Source organism: Vombatus ursinus, unplaced genomic scaffold, assembly GCF_900497805.2.
Source record: "Vombatus ursinus unplaced genomic scaffold, bare-nosed wombat genome assembly UNPS02014768.1, whole genome shotgun sequence".
NCBI classification, from domain to species: Eukaryota; Metazoa; Chordata; class Mammalia; order Diprotodontia; family Vombatidae; genus Vombatus; species Vombatus ursinus.
The window spans coordinates 20,365,204-20,382,583 of record NW_020954546.1 but is presented as its reverse complement, the minus strand read 5'-3'; the positions used below and the strand labels follow the sequence as shown (position 1 = coordinate 20,382,583).

The 17,380-nt window shown below is 39.0% G+C and overlaps 1 protein-coding gene across 10 annotated transcripts in view; it reads right to left on the bottom strand.

Annotated features, from left to right (window-relative positions):
- The window catches only part of NCOR1 (nuclear receptor corepressor 1), a 184,524-nt gene that overhangs the window by 86,274 nt on the left and 80,870 nt on the right, over positions 1-17,380 (bottom strand). For all 10 annotated transcript variants that reach the window (XM_027861867.1, XM_027861868.1, XM_027861871.1 and 7 more), the window contains 2 exons: positions 16,447-16,501; positions 14,595-14,696 (listed from right to left, as the gene is read on the bottom strand). In XM_027861867.1, coding sequence (XP_027717668.1) covers positions 14,595-14,696; positions 16,447-16,501 — 157 coding nt within the window. The remainder of the gene's footprint in view (positions 1-14,594; positions 14,697-16,446; positions 16,502-17,380) is intronic.

The following is a 17,380-nucleotide window of genomic DNA, read 5'->3' as shown; positions in this document are numbered from 1 at the left end:
GAACACAGTGCCTGGAGTCAGGAAGATCTGAGTTCAAATTTGACCTCAGATACTTACTAGCTGTGTGACCCTGAGCAAGTCACTTCACCCTGTTTGCCTCAGGTTCCTCATCTGTAAAATGAGCTGGAGAAGAACATGGGAAATGATTCCAGTATTCTTTGCCAAGAAAACCTCAAATGGGGTCACAAAGAGTTGAGAACAACTGAAGCGACTGAACAACAACAAAGAAATGCAAACTGGCACTTTAAAAAATAAAGAGGAGGCACTAAGAGAAGCAAACATTGTGGAAATCATCTTAATTATAAAATCTCTACTTCAGTAAACTTAAGCATTATATTACAGCAACAACAACATCATGGAGTTCTGTGCTAGCCCCTCTAAAGGACCAATGTAATTTATTAAACAACGTCCTCTGGGTGCAAAGTCTACTAAAACATCAAGGTTACTGTTATCAAAAGCCTAATCCAGACAGATTGTTTCCTGTCAAAGATGCCCGTCCCACCAGCACAGACCAGTAGTCACATTAGGGCCTGTTCTTTCAGGCGGCCCCAGGCTCCCTGCCAGAACTCCAGAAGTCATTTCCTCACTCTATATTTTGAAGACATCTGAGGGGGGGAGGGGGGCAATGACCAATTGCCATTAGTCACCATCAAGTACATTCAACTCTTCAAGCCCACCGCTGGATCGCTAAAGATTCAGTACAGAACAAGGCAGTGTTTACATCTTTTTCTAATATCAGGGAGGAGCTACTTAAGCTTTATGATCACTGGCTAACCCAACAGAAGTGGAAAATAATGGAATGAGGCCCTACATCTGAAATGAGCTCTATAGCACCAAATCTTTCCAACGTTGTAAATAACCCAGACAGAAATAGTCCGGCTATTATTAGACATTCTGCTTCTGTAGTACATCTAACATAGCAGAAAGGACACTGGTCTGGTGAGTCAGAAGACCCATACTGCTCCTGTGCTCACTGTTGAACACAGAATAAATCCCTTAAGCTCTCTGAACCTCAGCTTTCTCATAGTAAAATGTGCACATTACCGCTTGTACTACCCTGACTTCTCAGGAGACCACTCTGTAAAAATTCCCACAATATATGAAGGCACACCACCTTTATTTGAAAACTCTACCATGGCCATTTTCAGCGGTTCTGCCTCCTCCCTTTTTGTCAGTGACAGTTTATAAGTCCCAAAGTAGATCTTATATCAATAATGTTGTGAGTAAAGGAGAGTAATGTCTTAGCAACCTCTCTCCTCAAGTCTGCCCCCCACCCCACATATTTTTCAAAGAGGCTGGGACAAACAGTGGTGGCTGAGAGGAAAGGAGGGCAGCAGGGAGGTTGGCAGGAACTACCAAATGTTGGTACCTAGCCTTGCCAATGACAAAGCTAATATTTCAGTCCCAGTCTATCTCCCTGCTAAAGCTGGAACTTGGGCAGCCATCTGGGATTTGCCTGGGAACCCAGGCTAGGCTTAATGCCAACCAAAATGAACTCATTCCTCCTTACTGTTCGAAAGCTTAGTCCTTTCCTCACAACACCCCACGAGATGGTAGGTACTAGAAGGGCTGCCATCTCCTTTTCAATGGATGAGGAGACTAACAGTCAAAGAGAGACGATGTCAGGGCAGCTAGGTAGCACAGTGGATAGAGCACCAACCCTGGATTCAGGAGGACCTGAGTTCAAATCCAGCCTCAGACATGTAACACTTACTAGCTGTGTGACCCTGAGCAAGTCACTTAACCCCATAGCCTAGCCAAAAAAAAAAAAAAGAGAGAAGAGTCGATGTCTAGCTCAGGTCGCTCAGCTAGTGACGGAGGTCACTGGGAGGGACCACCAAGAGCTTCTGTCTCCAGACCCAATGCTCAACCACTAAAACCTGATTGCTGAGATTTCACCTCTGCCCAATAGCCTATCACTCAAGAAGAAGAAACAGCAATGTATGAAACACACATTTTGCAGTTTTTTTAGTCTTGTTAGTTCTTAGCCAACAGTCAAAGAATGAGTCAAAGGCATTGTGTTCAGAGCCTCTAAAACCCCTGATAGAATTTTAAAAGAAAGTGAGACAAAACAAACAAACCAATTCTTCCCTAGTGGAGCAAGAGTTTACCAAATGTCTAGTACTATGGATTACAATATTACATTTAATTCACTTTCATAAGGAAAATGACCTCTTCCTAGCTCACAGATTGAGATATTAATGGGGAGAGAAAAGGACAATAAAATAATCCCTGATTACTCTACTGTGGCTGCCTTTTTCATTCTTTCTTCTAGGAAGGAAAGTCGGGGTGAATGTTCAAAGACAGATTTTTTTTAAGAAAAATTTAAACTGTGAGGTTCAAAAGTTACTGTCACGTGTATCTAATTGGTTTCCTGGTCAATCAACTTGTAAGATAGTAGTTGTTGTCGTCTGTCCTTCCTTCTCTAAGAGGACCAGGACATCAGCAAGGTGATGCCACGACATGAAGTAAGTTGGATTTAAGATGAGGGAGGGCTGTGTAAGTTAAGTGAGTTGGATTTAAGTGAGGGAGGGCTGTGTAAAGTCACTAGCCTCACTTTCTCCTCCAGAGCCATCTGGGTCCAGTAGCCAGATTTGGATCAAGACAACTAGAGACCGTCCAGGACCCAGTGGGGAACCTTGGCCTTTTCAAGCTAAGGTCTTTAACAGGTCTCAGTTTGACTGAGGCATCTCCCATTCAGAGACTAAATTACTAAGTAAGTTACTAAGTAAGAAATTAGGCAAAAAATGGCCTCTTTACCTAGTCAAAAAAAGAAAAGAAAAGATAAGATCTGGGAGGGGAAGACCCTCAGGGTTTCTGGGCAAAACAGAAACAACTGCTATTTACATTCATTCTGAGCCAATCAGGGCCCAATGACCAAGCAGGGCTTGAAAGCAAGTTTTGGGCTTTCTTTCTTTAAGGGAAAAGCTGGTTTCAGAGATTAAAAATAAGATAGCAAACAGTCAGGGAAGGAAGGATATCTGTTTAAAAACTATTCTCAGAGATATCTGCAAAGGGTTTAGAGAGGTACAAAAACAAAAACCTTTCAGATAAATTAAAGAATTCAATTACTACAAAACATCATTTTTTGATAGTGGGTACTGTTTACGCCCAAATGAGAAGCAAACTTTTTTTTTTGGTGGTGCTGTCTCTGCCATCACAGAGCAGTAACTGTGAAGTTAGGTGACCTGTCCAAATACACTGAACCAATAAACTAAAGGGGGGGGGGGGGAGAAAGAGACCAATAAACTAAAAGGGGAGAGAGAGACAGAGAGAGACAGAGAGAGAAAAGAAAGAAGAAAGTAGAAAGAAGAAGGAAGAAGACAGAACTTGGTCAAAGGTGAAACAGTTTTCCTGACTACAATGTTGGCCCCTCTCTTCACTCTGCCACTATGTCGATAACACAATTTATTTTTAAAAAACTATTAACAAGTTATAAAGAACATGTGACTTAAAAGATCAAAATTCATCTGAGCATAAACTTATCCACATAAAATCTCTAAGAGAGTAAGTAATTCCAAAAATGAGAAACATCTGGAACTTTTGTGGTATGGGGTTTTTTATGCATAGGAAATTATTTTTTTTTTATTAATTTAAAATTGTTATTTTCAATTCTCTATTCTCTCCCTCCCTAGTCCCTCCCCTGCCCATTTAGAAGGCAAAAATGATGCCCATTATATATATGAAATTATGTAAAACATTTTCACATTAGCCACGTTGTGAAAAAAATAAAAGCAAGCAAAATAAGGTGAAAGAAAATGTGCTTAAATCTGTACTAGAGAGAGAGTTCATCAGTTCTCTCTCTAGAGGTAGATAACATTTTTCATTATGAGTTCTTTGGAACTGCGTCAGATCGCTGTATTGATCAGAGTAGCTAAGTCTTTCAAAGTTGATTATCATCACAATATTGCTATTACTTGCACTGTTGGAGTTGTGAACTGGATCCAACCATTCTGGAAAGCAATTTAGAAATACGTTCAAAGGGCATAAAACTGTGCATACTCTTGGACCCAGCAATACTACTACTAGGTCTAGTGCCCAAAAAGATTAAAGAAAAAAGAAAAGGACCACCATGTACAAAAATCTTTACTGCAGCTCTTTTTGTGGTGGCAAAGAATTGGAAATTGAGGGAATGCCCATCCACTGGGGAATGGTCGGATAAGCTGTAGAATATGATTGTGATAGCATACTATTGTGCTATAAGAAATCACGAGCAGAATGATTTCAGAAAAACCTGGGAGGACTTATGTGAACTGATGAAAAGTGAAGTTAGCAGAAACAGACCACTGCACGTAATAACAGCAATATTGTTCCATGATCAATTGTGAATGACCCACCTATTCTCAGCAATATAATAATGTAAGACAATTCCAAAGAACTTAGAATGGAAAATGCTATCCAACTCCAGAGAAAGAATTAATGGAGTTTGAACGCAGATCAAAACATACTTTTAAAAATGTTCTTTATTTTTCTTGGGTTTTTCTTTTTCTTTTTTGTCTGTGATTAATTTGGAAATACGTTTTGTATTGTATGACCTATATCAAATTGCTTGCCCTCTCAATGAAGGGGAGGGGCAGGGAGAGAGAATTTGGAAATCACAATTTTAAAAAATGAATGTCAAAAATTATTTTTACATGTAATTGTAAAAATTAAAATATTTTTAAAATATTGCTATTACTGTGTATAATGTTCTTCTAGTCCTACTCACTTCACTTTAGATCAGCTCAGATAAGTCTTCCGAGGTTCTTCTGAAACTATTCTCTTTGTCCTTTCTTACAGCACAATACTATTCCATCACAATCACATTCCACAACTCGTTCAGCTATTCATCAACTGATGAGCATCCCCTCAATTTCCAATTCTTTGCTACCACAAAAAGAACTGCTATAAATATTGTCGTACAAATAGGTCGTTTTCTTTTCTTTGATCTTTTCGGGAAACAGACCTAGTAGTGGTATTGCTGGGTCAAAAAAGTATGTACAGTTTTTTGGGGTTTTTTTTAAAGCATTTTTGGGGGGGGGGGGCTAGGCAATGGGGTTAAGTGACTTGCCCAGGGTCACACAGTTAGTAAGTGTTATGTGTCTGAGGCCAGATTTGTACTCAGGTCCTCCTGAATCCAGGGCCGGTGCTCTACCCACTGTGCCACCCAGCTGCCCCTGTACAGTTTTATAGTCCTTTGGACATACGAAACTTTGGTAAATGTCCATTTATCTGTGACTGGTTTCCTTTGTGTAAAGGAGGTCTCCCTTGCCCCACGGAAGGGGATCAGGCGCTGCCCTCTCTGGCTCGTGTGGTCTCCAAGATTGGTGGTGGCTCACTCTGTAACCAGCCTGAGGAGGGGCATCTATACTCTAAAGGAAACTGGTCCTTAGTCTCTAACAGGCAAAGCCTGGGCCCTGGCCACACTCACAGCCTTTCTATCTTCATGGGACTTGCCAAAAAAAGGCTCTGCTTTATCTGAACACCTGCTGAACAATAGGACAGAGGAAAAACGCCATACAGAGCTGAAACCTACGTTATTGCAAGTTGACATTAAAAAAGCAAGGTAAGCAAAATTCTTAACATTCAAAGGAAAGTAAAGAATGAGTCAATTCCAATTTGCCACTGATAACATTTTTAAAGCACATGAAAATGGCAGTAAGTGGTATGGGAGAAAAAATATTGACATGAGAAACCCAACTGTAGAGTTCTAATGCCAATTCTATTGCCAGGTCTAGGTGTGTGACTTTGAGTAAGTCACCTCATCCTGCTGTCCTTCTATTTTCTCTCTTAAACAGGCAAGTTTTCTCCTCTCTAAAATGGTCACTAACAGGGTCTTCTGGGACTCTGAATGCCTATGATGCCAAATTCACATACTAAAAAATTCTACTTGTCTACTAGCAAATGAAAGCCATTAAATTTTCTGCCATGGCACCAGTGCCTTTTAGGAAACAGTCAAGCAATCACAGATGAAGCTATATACTTTAAAATAATTCACAATACTGTAGATTGCTATGAAGAAAGAAAAAGGAACTTAAATAAAAATTAGTAAATTATAAGTAATGATGCTAATTTGCTTATGCAGCAACTACTCTTGGATTTGAGTAACACATATTAAGAGTGACTTACATATTACACAAAATGTGCTACAAAAAATAGCTGAATTGACTATTTTAACAGTGTTTACTCTCTTTCCTCCCCAAAAGACAAATAGCCACACAGGCTTACTGCTAATTAATTAAAATGTATAATACAAAATTGAACCTATGGAGATTATACAAATTTAAATTAAGAGTCCACTCAATTGACCAGCAACAGATTCACGGAATCTCAGAGTTTAATCTTAAAATTATTTATTCTAACATTCCAAGCAATGCTAGAATCTCTTCTACAACACATCAGACAGATGATCATCGAGTAACGGCTTGAATACTAACAATGATGGGCAGCACATTCCACCACTGGACAGCTCTGCCAGAAAGTTCTTTCTAACAGCTGACATTTATATGACATTCTGATGCTGAAAAAGCTTTCTACTTGTGTTATTGCATTTGATATAATTATCCTGAAATGTGGATACTATTGCTATTCTTAAATCCATCTTATATATGAGGAAATTGAGGTCCTAAGTGATTAGTTCAAGGCCACAAAACTAGCATCAGAGATGGAATGTGAACTCATGCTTTCTTGATTCCAAGCCCATCAATCTTTCTACTATAACATTCTGCCTCTATTTTCATATGGAGCTAGATTTTGTTTCCTTTTAAAGAAAAGTAAAGGAAATACTAAAAATTTTAAAAGAAAAAAAAACACAAGTAAATCAAGGATTCAAGATGTTATAAAACAACATCAGGAACTTGGGGCTTAACTGAGATACACTTGAGTGTATATAAAAGCCCAAGAAGAGACAAATTTAATCAGGATGACTCAGCATTTGTTACAGACACATGTTCTAAGTGAAGACAATTTAGGTTGAAAGTTTCCAGTAAAAAACCAAAACATAACACTGGCAGAAGGAATTCTTTAAAAAAGAAAATTGAAGCAAATCAGGGCAATCAGTTTTAAGTTTTAATATGTTTGTTAGTTTTTTTTTTTAAGTACGTAAAGGCACCACACTATTAGTTATACTCATGCTTTAGAAGCAATCATTTGAGCTGCATATTGTGATATTCCCCTTCCAACTGCTTTTCTACATAGAATTTCAGCTCAACACAGAGAATGAGGAATGCCCTGCACGTCAATTAAGAGAGATCCCGAGATTCTAATGGCAGCACAAAAGGAAATGGGAAAGTGAAGCAGATCCCAGTCACTGCCAGAAATCATTTCCCAAACCAGTCATTTCGAGTAGAAACCGTCAGCTGTACTAGAAACATACACAGAAAGAGAATTACAGACTCTCTTCAAAAGTTCCTTGAAAGCAGTAACAGTCAGGTCATAGTGTATCAACCCCAAATGAAGGTGAGGAAATAGGCTTTGAGAAAACTGTAGAAAACAAAATGTCTGACACATTTAAAAGGACTATTTATTTTGTAGCAAAGTACAAACTCTAATGAAGAAAATAAAGTCAAGGGAAGACCACTGGTGGGAGGGTTTACTCTGGAAAAAGTATTTTGACCCAAGAGTAGAAGCTTAAAAGCAGCAGAGGCTCATACATAACAGCGTCACAGTCAGAAGCCAGGGTAATTCCATCTCCACAATGACAGATGATAGTTGGAGGTTGCCCTAGAAAGGGAAGCTATTTTCATGTGTGACACTGATACTGTACATCAGAACAGAACTTCCACATGGCACGTTGATCTTAAGAGCAGTTGTGGCTCTTTCACCTGGCATTCATTTCCTACTCTACAAACGAGTTATGCTGCACCTCCGAGGTTGGGGCAAATCCGTAAGTTATGGCAGAAGAGTTAAAGCTCAAGGGTTTGCATACAGCCTATCTCAAAAACAAGCTGACAAAACAACAAAATTTCAACAACTTCCCCTTCTCATCAAGTTCTGAGACTCCACAGCAAATAGGGTGAAGCCTCACCTATAGAGTGAATAACGGGCAATATGCCACGGGACAACAGCAGGTTAAAAGTGAAAGCTCCAACAGCGAGAGCGTCAATAAGCAACGTACCTGCAAATTCATGTGTTGGCTCAAAATTCCTAATATACACCAGTGTGGAGAGGGTAGGGTCACATTTAAGGTAAAATGTCTAAGAAGTCGATCTGACCCAGCAACATATTTATTCCAGGAAACTGTCATCCTTCCACTTAGGCTGCCTAAGAGAGCACTGCCAATTTCACAGGCAAGCTTCTAACCTCCCGGGTTACTGAAGGTAATAATCCCCACTGAATTCCGCTTGATTGGCTGGCCTGGCAGCAGAGCATACTTCAGCCTTGGCAGATCCCTAAACTATAGACTTCTGCTGTGAAATCAAGAAGACCGACAACTAGATAGGTGGACAATTCTATTTTGCATTGCAATCAGACTTTGAAAAATGAATTTCCCTTTCTGATGCTTTTTTAAAGTGAACATTGCTACAACTCCCAATCATCTAATTTATTTCATCCGGTCCTTAAGCTCTCAGGAACTTAATTATGAAGGCTTTTTCATTCTTTTGTACTTTACTGGGGGCAAGCTAGATGGTGCACTTGACAGGGCTTGGTATCAGAAGAGTCATCTTCATGAGTTCAAATTCGGCCTCAGATACTTACTAGCTGTGTGCCCCTGGGCAAGTCACTTAACCCTGTTTGCCTCAGTTTCTTGATCTGTACACTGAGTGGGAGAAGAAAATGGCAAACCACTCTAATATCTTTGCCAAGAAAACCCCAAAGGGGTCATTAAGAGTCAGACATGACTGAAAAAACGACTCAACAAAAGCATACTTTTCAAGCCAAGAAATGAAGGCAACATTTTACTAATTGAACCTTTTTTTCCTTTTTCTTCTTTATAATCACTGAATTGTCAACACACACACACACACACACAGCTTCGTCCTATTGCCTTTTATGTGGATAATAAAATGGCTCCCCTTCCCTCTGGGTACCTGGACACTACAACTGAAACCTATCATTTCCCCCCTCAGCTGGTAGTGCCTTACAAGTTACCTTACATCTGCTTTGTATGTATCATATGTATACTAAAGTACATACAGGTTAGATCTCTCGTTAGAATGTAAGCTCTGTAGGGAAACAGGAATGGTTTCATTTTTGGCTTTGTATGCCTAGTGCCTACCACAGTACCTGATATACAGTAGGAGCTTAATAAATGTTTGTCAATTGGATGTACCGTAATTTCTCTATTTGTCAAATTGTGGAACACAATGCTTGCCCCTTACCTTGAAGGGGCTTATAGAACTATCAGTGTTCTTCTCCAACTGTCGTCTTACTACGAAACGTAACTATAGAATCAGAGAGAATCGGATTCTCACTGACTGACTTCGCAGGGGATTTCTAATAGCTTATTTTACAGTAACACACCAGGGATTAAAAACTGACACAAAAGTTAGATATTCCTCAGGTAACCAAACTGTATTTCTGGATAAATGACAGTAATGGAAGAACGCTTCAGGGATACAAAGGAAAAATGCGGTGCTGGCAGGCCTCCAGCTCACCAAAGTGTGTTTGGAGCTCGACAATCATTCCTTAAGGTTGGTATGAACTTGTTAGAGTAGAGAGTAGAGTGGATGGTCAGAATACCAAAGCTCATAAACTCAACTGTAGCTAACTATTGGTACTATCTGTTTCTGTGGAAAAATGTTGTGCCCTCTAGATCCCTTCTCGGCACACAGAGTGAGGACTGTCTTGCATCTGCTGAGAGAGTGCATCTCCTGAGGTTCTTTCCAGTGGCAACAGAAAAGGAAATGGAAAAGGGAAGAAGATGTCAGTCTCTTTGAGAACTATCAAGGAGAGAGGAGGATGAGAGTCCCCAGGAGCACTGGAGGGGGAGGCAGGATTCTGGGCACCCACCACAGCAGCAGAGAGACAAACAAGGGAGCCAGAATGAGAATTTAAGTGGCCAGATATAAGCATAGGGGCATGTGTTGGTTCTTCATGGTCTGTTTATACGAAATTATACCAGGACCAACTCATAACTTAAGATCAAACTTAAAATCAGCTTTGGTAATTGTCACATTCTGCAGCTTTATTGACAAAATTATCTTTACTAATAAACTGAAGGAAAAAATAGCAAAAATAATTTAAAAGACCAGACAATCAAAAACTCTGTTCTAAAGAACCAGACAATTTAAAGGTTTCTCTGTAAGTCAAAAGTGTCCCACAGCCCTAATCCAAGAAAAATATCAAAGCTATCTCATTTCCCTAATTTACTCTCTACCAGTTTATGATGCCTGCCACACAAACCAAGAATCTGCCAGTTCATTCCTCTCACTGATTCAGGGCCTGACCGTCACAACTTTCTCAAATCACCCCTAGAAGATTAAGTCCGAGAGTTTCAAAATACCATTTTCCCCCTGGAGTGCAATCTGCAAAGCAGGAATAAAAGTCATACTACCAAAATAAGCAATAAAGCAGAGTGTTTGCCAATTTCAAGGTTGACAACAACATGGACAGTTGGCTGAGGATAGATTGTAGTTAAAATGATCCCAGCATAGCAATTGCATCACATCTGTTACTGAATACATCTAGTGGCTAAACTGCTTCTATTAGGTGTAACTGAGTGACAATTTTGAGTCTCCTCAATTCACCTCACAGAGGAATGATCTCATCAAGTCCTCTTCTTCTAAGGTCCAATACAATAGGAAAATGAATGTCATTCATATGCCTCTGATACCAGCCTTAGGAATTTACTCAATTGGTCTATCGCCACTGTCTAATTAATAACAGGTTGTTTCCAATAAGAGCTGACACTGATATGAAGCTTATAAAGTTTATGAAACATTTTCTTAACACTCATTCAAACTTCAAGACAAGCCCGACATAGGTACTACAGGTACAACAATATCCATTTTGTAGATGAAGAAACCGAGGCTTAGAGGGGGTAAAGTACCTTGTCCATAAGTGTTAGGCAGGATTGGAATCTCAACCTCTGAACTCTAACCCTAAATGCTCTTTCTAACAGATGGTGTTCTCCCTCAAAAAGGCACTAGATGAAGAATGTCTGAATTACCAAAATGTAAGGATTTACAAATGGCCAACACAATGGAGCTTGTGGTGTCACTCTGCTAAGGAGGAGATCAGAGTTAGAGAGAAAGCAGAAGCGTTTCCTACTTCACTACCAACATGGGCACACACACGACAGAAATCAGAAATGCAGCAGACAGACAAAAGGAGTGTCTCAATGTGCGTGCCCCCTCCAGCTACAAAAGTGCAACTAAGAGAGATAGCCAGGAGAATTCCTTTCCGAATTTTTTTTTTGTCATCCTGCCTAAATTTATTTTTTGTCTGTTTGTTTTATACACCCTTGTTCTGATTAGCATGCTGCTTGTCTTTGTCAAACCCAACATACACCAGGAAGAAACAGATCAGGGCAACCATTCCAAACGTCATTTGGTTGTCTCTGCCCGCTCCACTGGAAAGCTTTTTCAAGGACTACACAATTTCTGAACCATCCACCCACTCAACACATCACACTGGCATTCCTTTGTGAGGTCAAAGTCCTCACTCTAGGAAATGAGTGGTTAGAGACATGGGGTCAGACCAGGGCTGAGAAAGCTGCGCAACAGGTTGGAGATGCTTCATGTTTGGGTGTTTATTTCACCCACTGCCTAAACAGAGGGCAGTTAGGACAAATAAGGTCAGACAAAAACTATATTCTACAATCATCTCATTAATTCTTTAGCACTGGCCAGTCACTACAAAAATATATACCACAGGTCACAAAGAAAAGTGGAGAGAACAGAAAATTCAAAGTAACTTTACTGTTAATGAAAGACAATCTTACAACATATACCTCATTGAATATCATGTGAGTGTTAGTAGCATCTTCCCAAGCTTATAAAATGTTAGAGCTAAAAGATCATCTAGTTCGATGTTCTAATTGTGCAGGTTAGAAAAAAGAGAACAAAATCAGCAGTGCCACCGCAGAGAGGTACCACAGTCTGTAAACTCAGAATCACAAAACACACACTGGGGCTGGATAAGAATAGGATTTTGCTTTGTTAAAAAATAAAGGGGAGGGCTGCCACCAGATTCCTAAAGATTGGGGGGTACTACCTGCCCCTTACCTGCCTTAAATGACTAGATTTACAAACATCTGATAAACAAACAACTCAGGAAAAAAAGGAATGTCTACTGCTGACCCCAAAGGACAGTGGTAGGTTTTTTCACTGTTTGGTGTATAATTGTTTTCTACTAAAAATACTATTTCACATAACAGCAGAGTAATTCTATTGTTTCTCAAAGTTTAAAAATCTTAACTCTGGATGGTTCCCTCCCTCCTGTATACGGTCACTGATCTCAAAGGACTGCTCCCCACATCCGTGAGTTTTGCTCTCACTCACCTCTGGCTTATAGCACAGCCAACAAAGTGACTTCCTAGCAGAGACTTTGGTGCCTTCACCACTTGGTCACTGAGCAGCCAGCCAGGTCGTCACACAAGTTTCTCTGATACCCTCAATCTTTTCTTTCCCCTAAAGTTTGCCACTGTCCTTCAAGTTCTCACCGATTCCTGTGCTACAGTTAGTGATCTTCAACAGGACTCAAAGAGGGGCAGCTAGGTGGTGCAGTGGATAGAGCACCAGCCTTGCATTCAGGAGGACCTGAGTTCAAATCGACCTCAGACACATAACACTTACTAACTGTGTGACCCTGGGCAAGTCATTTAACCCCACTGTCTAGCAAAAAAAAACCAAAAAGAAACCAAGACTCAAAGAGCAAACTCTTCTTTTTGGCAAAGACACTTGGTGCTTCCAAGTTCATTCTCACTGACCTAGTGTGTTAAACAGAGAGGAGACAATTTTATTCCTCACTAGTAAATTTCAGATTGTTAGCCGGCAGATAACTATGACTTTCTGCTCTCTAAAACACATTAATTGTGAGGAAAATATGGATTTTCCATAGAATACTAGAAAAAGATGTTTAGAATGTCAGTAAGACCAGCTAAGTGTCACTTCCAACATAATATCAAGCATTTCCATTAAAAGATCTTTCTGTATGTGAGAATGTATTAAATTCAAAGTTTCCTTAAGAATTTAGTATCCCCTTTGACCCAGCAATAGCACCTCTAGGGCTATATCCCGAAGAGATCATACAAATGGGAAAAGGACCCACATGTACAAAAATATTTATAGCAGCTCTTTTTGTGATGGCAAAGAATTGGAAATTGAGATGACACCCATCAATGGGGGAATGGCTGAACAAGTTGTGGTATATGAATGTAATGGAATATTATTGTGCTATAAAAAATGATGAGCAGACAGGCTTCAGAAAAACCTGGAAAGACTTGTAAGGTCTGATGCTGAGTGAAGTGAGCAGAACCAGGAGAACGTTGTACATGATAACAGCCATGTTGTGCGATGACTAATACTGATAAACTTAACCCTCTCCAGCAATACAAGGATCTAGCACATCTCCAAAGGCCTCGTGATGGAAAATGCTATCCACATCCAAAGAAAGAACTATGGAGTTTGAATGCAGATCGAAGCATACTATTTGTTATTTTTTTTCTCTCTTCTGTTGAGTTTTGTTTCTTCTTTCTGCTGGTGCCTCCTGTTGGTTCTAATTCTTACTTACAACATCACTAATGTGAAAATATGTTTAATAGGAATGTATATGTAGAGCCTATATCAGATTGTGCACCATCTTGGGGAGGGTGGTATAGAGGAAGGGGGAGAAAAATTTTAAATTCAAAAGCTATGGAAGTGATTGTTGATAAATCAAAATAAATTTAAAAAAAAAAGAATTTAGTATCACACTGAAGAAGCTATAGAGAAGACCAAAGATCACACAGGAGAAAAGTTTGTACCTGATTTATAAGGTAATGTCGCAAAAAATGACCTTGAACCAAGTAATCCAACATAAGGTGAAGAGACTTAGCCAAGCACCAACTGAGGAAAAATGCCCATAACCCTAAACATTGAAAGGAAGAAAGAGTCCAAGAAGTGCAATAAAAGCAGGCACGAGACACGGGGGTGGGGAACCTGTGGCCTCGAGGCCACTGGCCCTCTAGGTCCTCAAATGTGGCCCTTTGACAGAATCCAAGTTCACAGAGACCATATGTGGCCTTGAGGCCGCAGGTTCCCCACCCCTGCCGAGAAAACAGCTGAACAGACCCTTTTACTGACTAAGACCAGAAGGGAAACATTTCTATGCTACGGTTCTTTCTCCTCTCCTTCATTCAACCCCAATTACTCGTACTAGCAAGAGTACTAGCAATAATTTCTTAATAGACAAATCATTTATGTTATTAGCAACATATTTAACCCCCCTGCCCCCAAAAAACCCCTATGCAAATTAACTGATTTTCACCATAAATTTACTACAAAAATGTATTCTAAATGGAAAAAAGTTGAAGTAATGATATTTCAAATTATAAAGGTACTGTCCTAATTTAATAAAAATAGGCCATGCATTAAGTATATAAACTTAAGATTCAATGTGGATTCCTAGAGCATTCAGTTTTCACATTTCCACAAAGCAAAACCAACCTTCTTACATACAGCAATGACACATACCTGGTTTCTTCCTCTGCGTTTTCCGTAATTTCTTCTTACAAGGGCTTTATAATTCTCATTTTTCTTGGTCAAATAATAATATAAAACACAGTCTGGCACACTCTAAAACGAAATAGGTCAGTTTTTCAGATTTCAAAAGGATAAGATTTCGACAAATACAACTGATTATGCTTTCAACAGAATTTTCTGAATGATTCCATTTACAAGTAGATCATGGAACATATGCACAAGACAATTGTCACAAAATATTCCATAGACTTTCCCCAAGTATAAAAAAATCTGTATTTAGGGTTCTAAAAATCCAAATCACATAAACAATGCACAAAATAAGAAAAATCAGGAAGCCCAAACCTACCATCTCCTAAATGTTGACATTCTCTTTATTATATATACACTCACAATCCCTTCTTTAAGAATTGTTAGTAACCCTATGCTAAGCCAGTCTTGGTAACTGTGATCACAGCTCACACTACATCAGGGAACTGTGATATTTCAACTGGAAATTCTTAATGTGTTTGATTTTTAATTTTTCTAGAGGAACACAAGGCCATTTCAGTCCAGTAGTTATGTCTGCATATGCTTTATTTAAAACTGAGCTTTTTAGTCCAAAAAAAGTCCTTCTGAATCCAGTGGGAATGTTTCTGATTATTTTACAATTATGAGAAAGAATGAACACTGAAGCAATACCATACTCTGTTACATTTTTTTCTATCCTAGCAACCGCTTTGGCAGAGGACCAAGAGGACACCACCATATGTATCATATTCTAGTATTTCCTCTACAGTGGAGAACATACACGGTATCATTTCTATAAAATAACATAAGCAGAGGGGGCATGACGTCAAAATAAGATCAGCGCAAGTTATCCATGTAATTGGTCCATCCCTGGTTTGTACTAAGGTTGAGAATTTGGAGTTTTGTTACTGCTGCTACTGTTGTTTTATAGAAATGAAAAATACTGTCGTCTTAGGAGTGCCATCCAATTTTTTGATTTTACAATTTTCTACTTTGAAATCAGTGAACGTTGTCAGAATTCACCATACAAGATGCTGAAAATGCTACCTTGCAGTTACAAGCACTGGTATTCACAACAACTCATCAAGTTCTTTGTTTCCATCTGAAGAGAACTCGGGTCTCATTTTCATTATGAAAAAAGTGTGTAAAAGTCCATTTCATAGCTTGAAAGGTCTTACTTTCATTTAAAAAAAAATCCCCCACACACACACCAACCTTGTGCATTTTTAGGTCTCTGATATTAAAAATATCTTTTGATGAGCTGCCTTTTAGCGATTATAGGTGTAAATAGTTCATGCCTGGGAAAATGCATTTGAGCTTCCCAGTTCCAACAGATATGTTGTTTTAAAAAAAAAAAAGCAAGTCATATTAGAGTAGTATAGCAATGATGATTCTTCTATCAGAATTAGCCAGCAAACGCCTATTGGAGGCATTTCTATTGTTAATTTTTAATGTATAGACACCACAAAAATTTTAAGTGTAAATAATGTGGATGAATCTTAAAAGTGTGTATGCATACATTTTTGGAGAGATGAAAACCTGGCTGTTAAACACTGATCAGCACACTCCTGTATTTCTCTATAAATGTTGCTTGAGTTCAGCAGGAATATGGAAGAAGGCTTAGGGAATGAAAGTCATCACCAGACTGGAGGCCTGGTTACTGCAGGCTAATAATAATAATAATAAAATGGCATTTGTATAGTGTTTTAAGATTTGTAGAAGAGAGAAATTGGTAAATAAACATTTTTATTTAAGCTTTTCCTAAAGAATATTACATGGAACAGTTAAAATTTTGCCACCTCTTCATAATAAAATCTCAATGAGAAATTTTTATTACCTTTCTTTCCAAATAGGAAGCAATAAGGCCAAAGTTCTTTGGATGCTGGACAAATCTGTAATTGAGGAAAATGTATTAACAGTCTTCTTAAAGTAAGACTTTAAAGAAACACATACCCACAAACACTACCAAACAAATCATTTGAGACTGGTTTTTTTTGGGGGGGGGGGGGCCTGGGGGGGGAATATTATCTCCTGACATTCTCTGATGCTATCATTTCAACACGAAATATCCAGTCAACTGGCCTTGAAATGATTAAAAAAAAAAAAACAAACAACAAACCAACCATAAACTACGAAAAGTCCTATAACTCTAAAACACAAGATCAAAAAACTGCTCACACATGCAAGAAAACTAAGCAGCTAAATTGACGGCTTTGAAAATTTACACAGCAAATGTTTATAATCGGATCATGGATTAAGCAATGGAAATTGCCTTACAGATCAGCTACTAGCCCAATTCCCTCCTAAGACCTATATGCCCAAACATTCACTGATTATAACTGGCAAGAGGGTACTTGCTACCCTACAGTCAATATAAACTGTGGCAATGAATCCAATTGCCAATCCTTAGGGGAAATAAAATGGTCCTTAAAGACATCCAGTAGCTCCTTCACTGTTTATAACACACTTCACTCTAGTCCAACCTTTAAAAAGTACCTTCACTTTATTACATTATCCCTGCAGTTCCAAAACTGTGCACCTCGTTGCCACAGGGAACTCACAGGAGTGCTTGGGACAGTTTAAATTCTTAAGGAAAAAACAGCGGTACCTATCAGTTGAACGCTACACAAACTACTAACTCAAGGTAGTTCCCGATTTCAACACAAGGCTGGGCTACTTCCTTTCCATGTTCTCAAATGTTGGAGATATGTTTTGGCTTACTTGTGCTTTTGGTTCTATCAGTAACTTCTTGAACTTTCTCGTTTGCAATG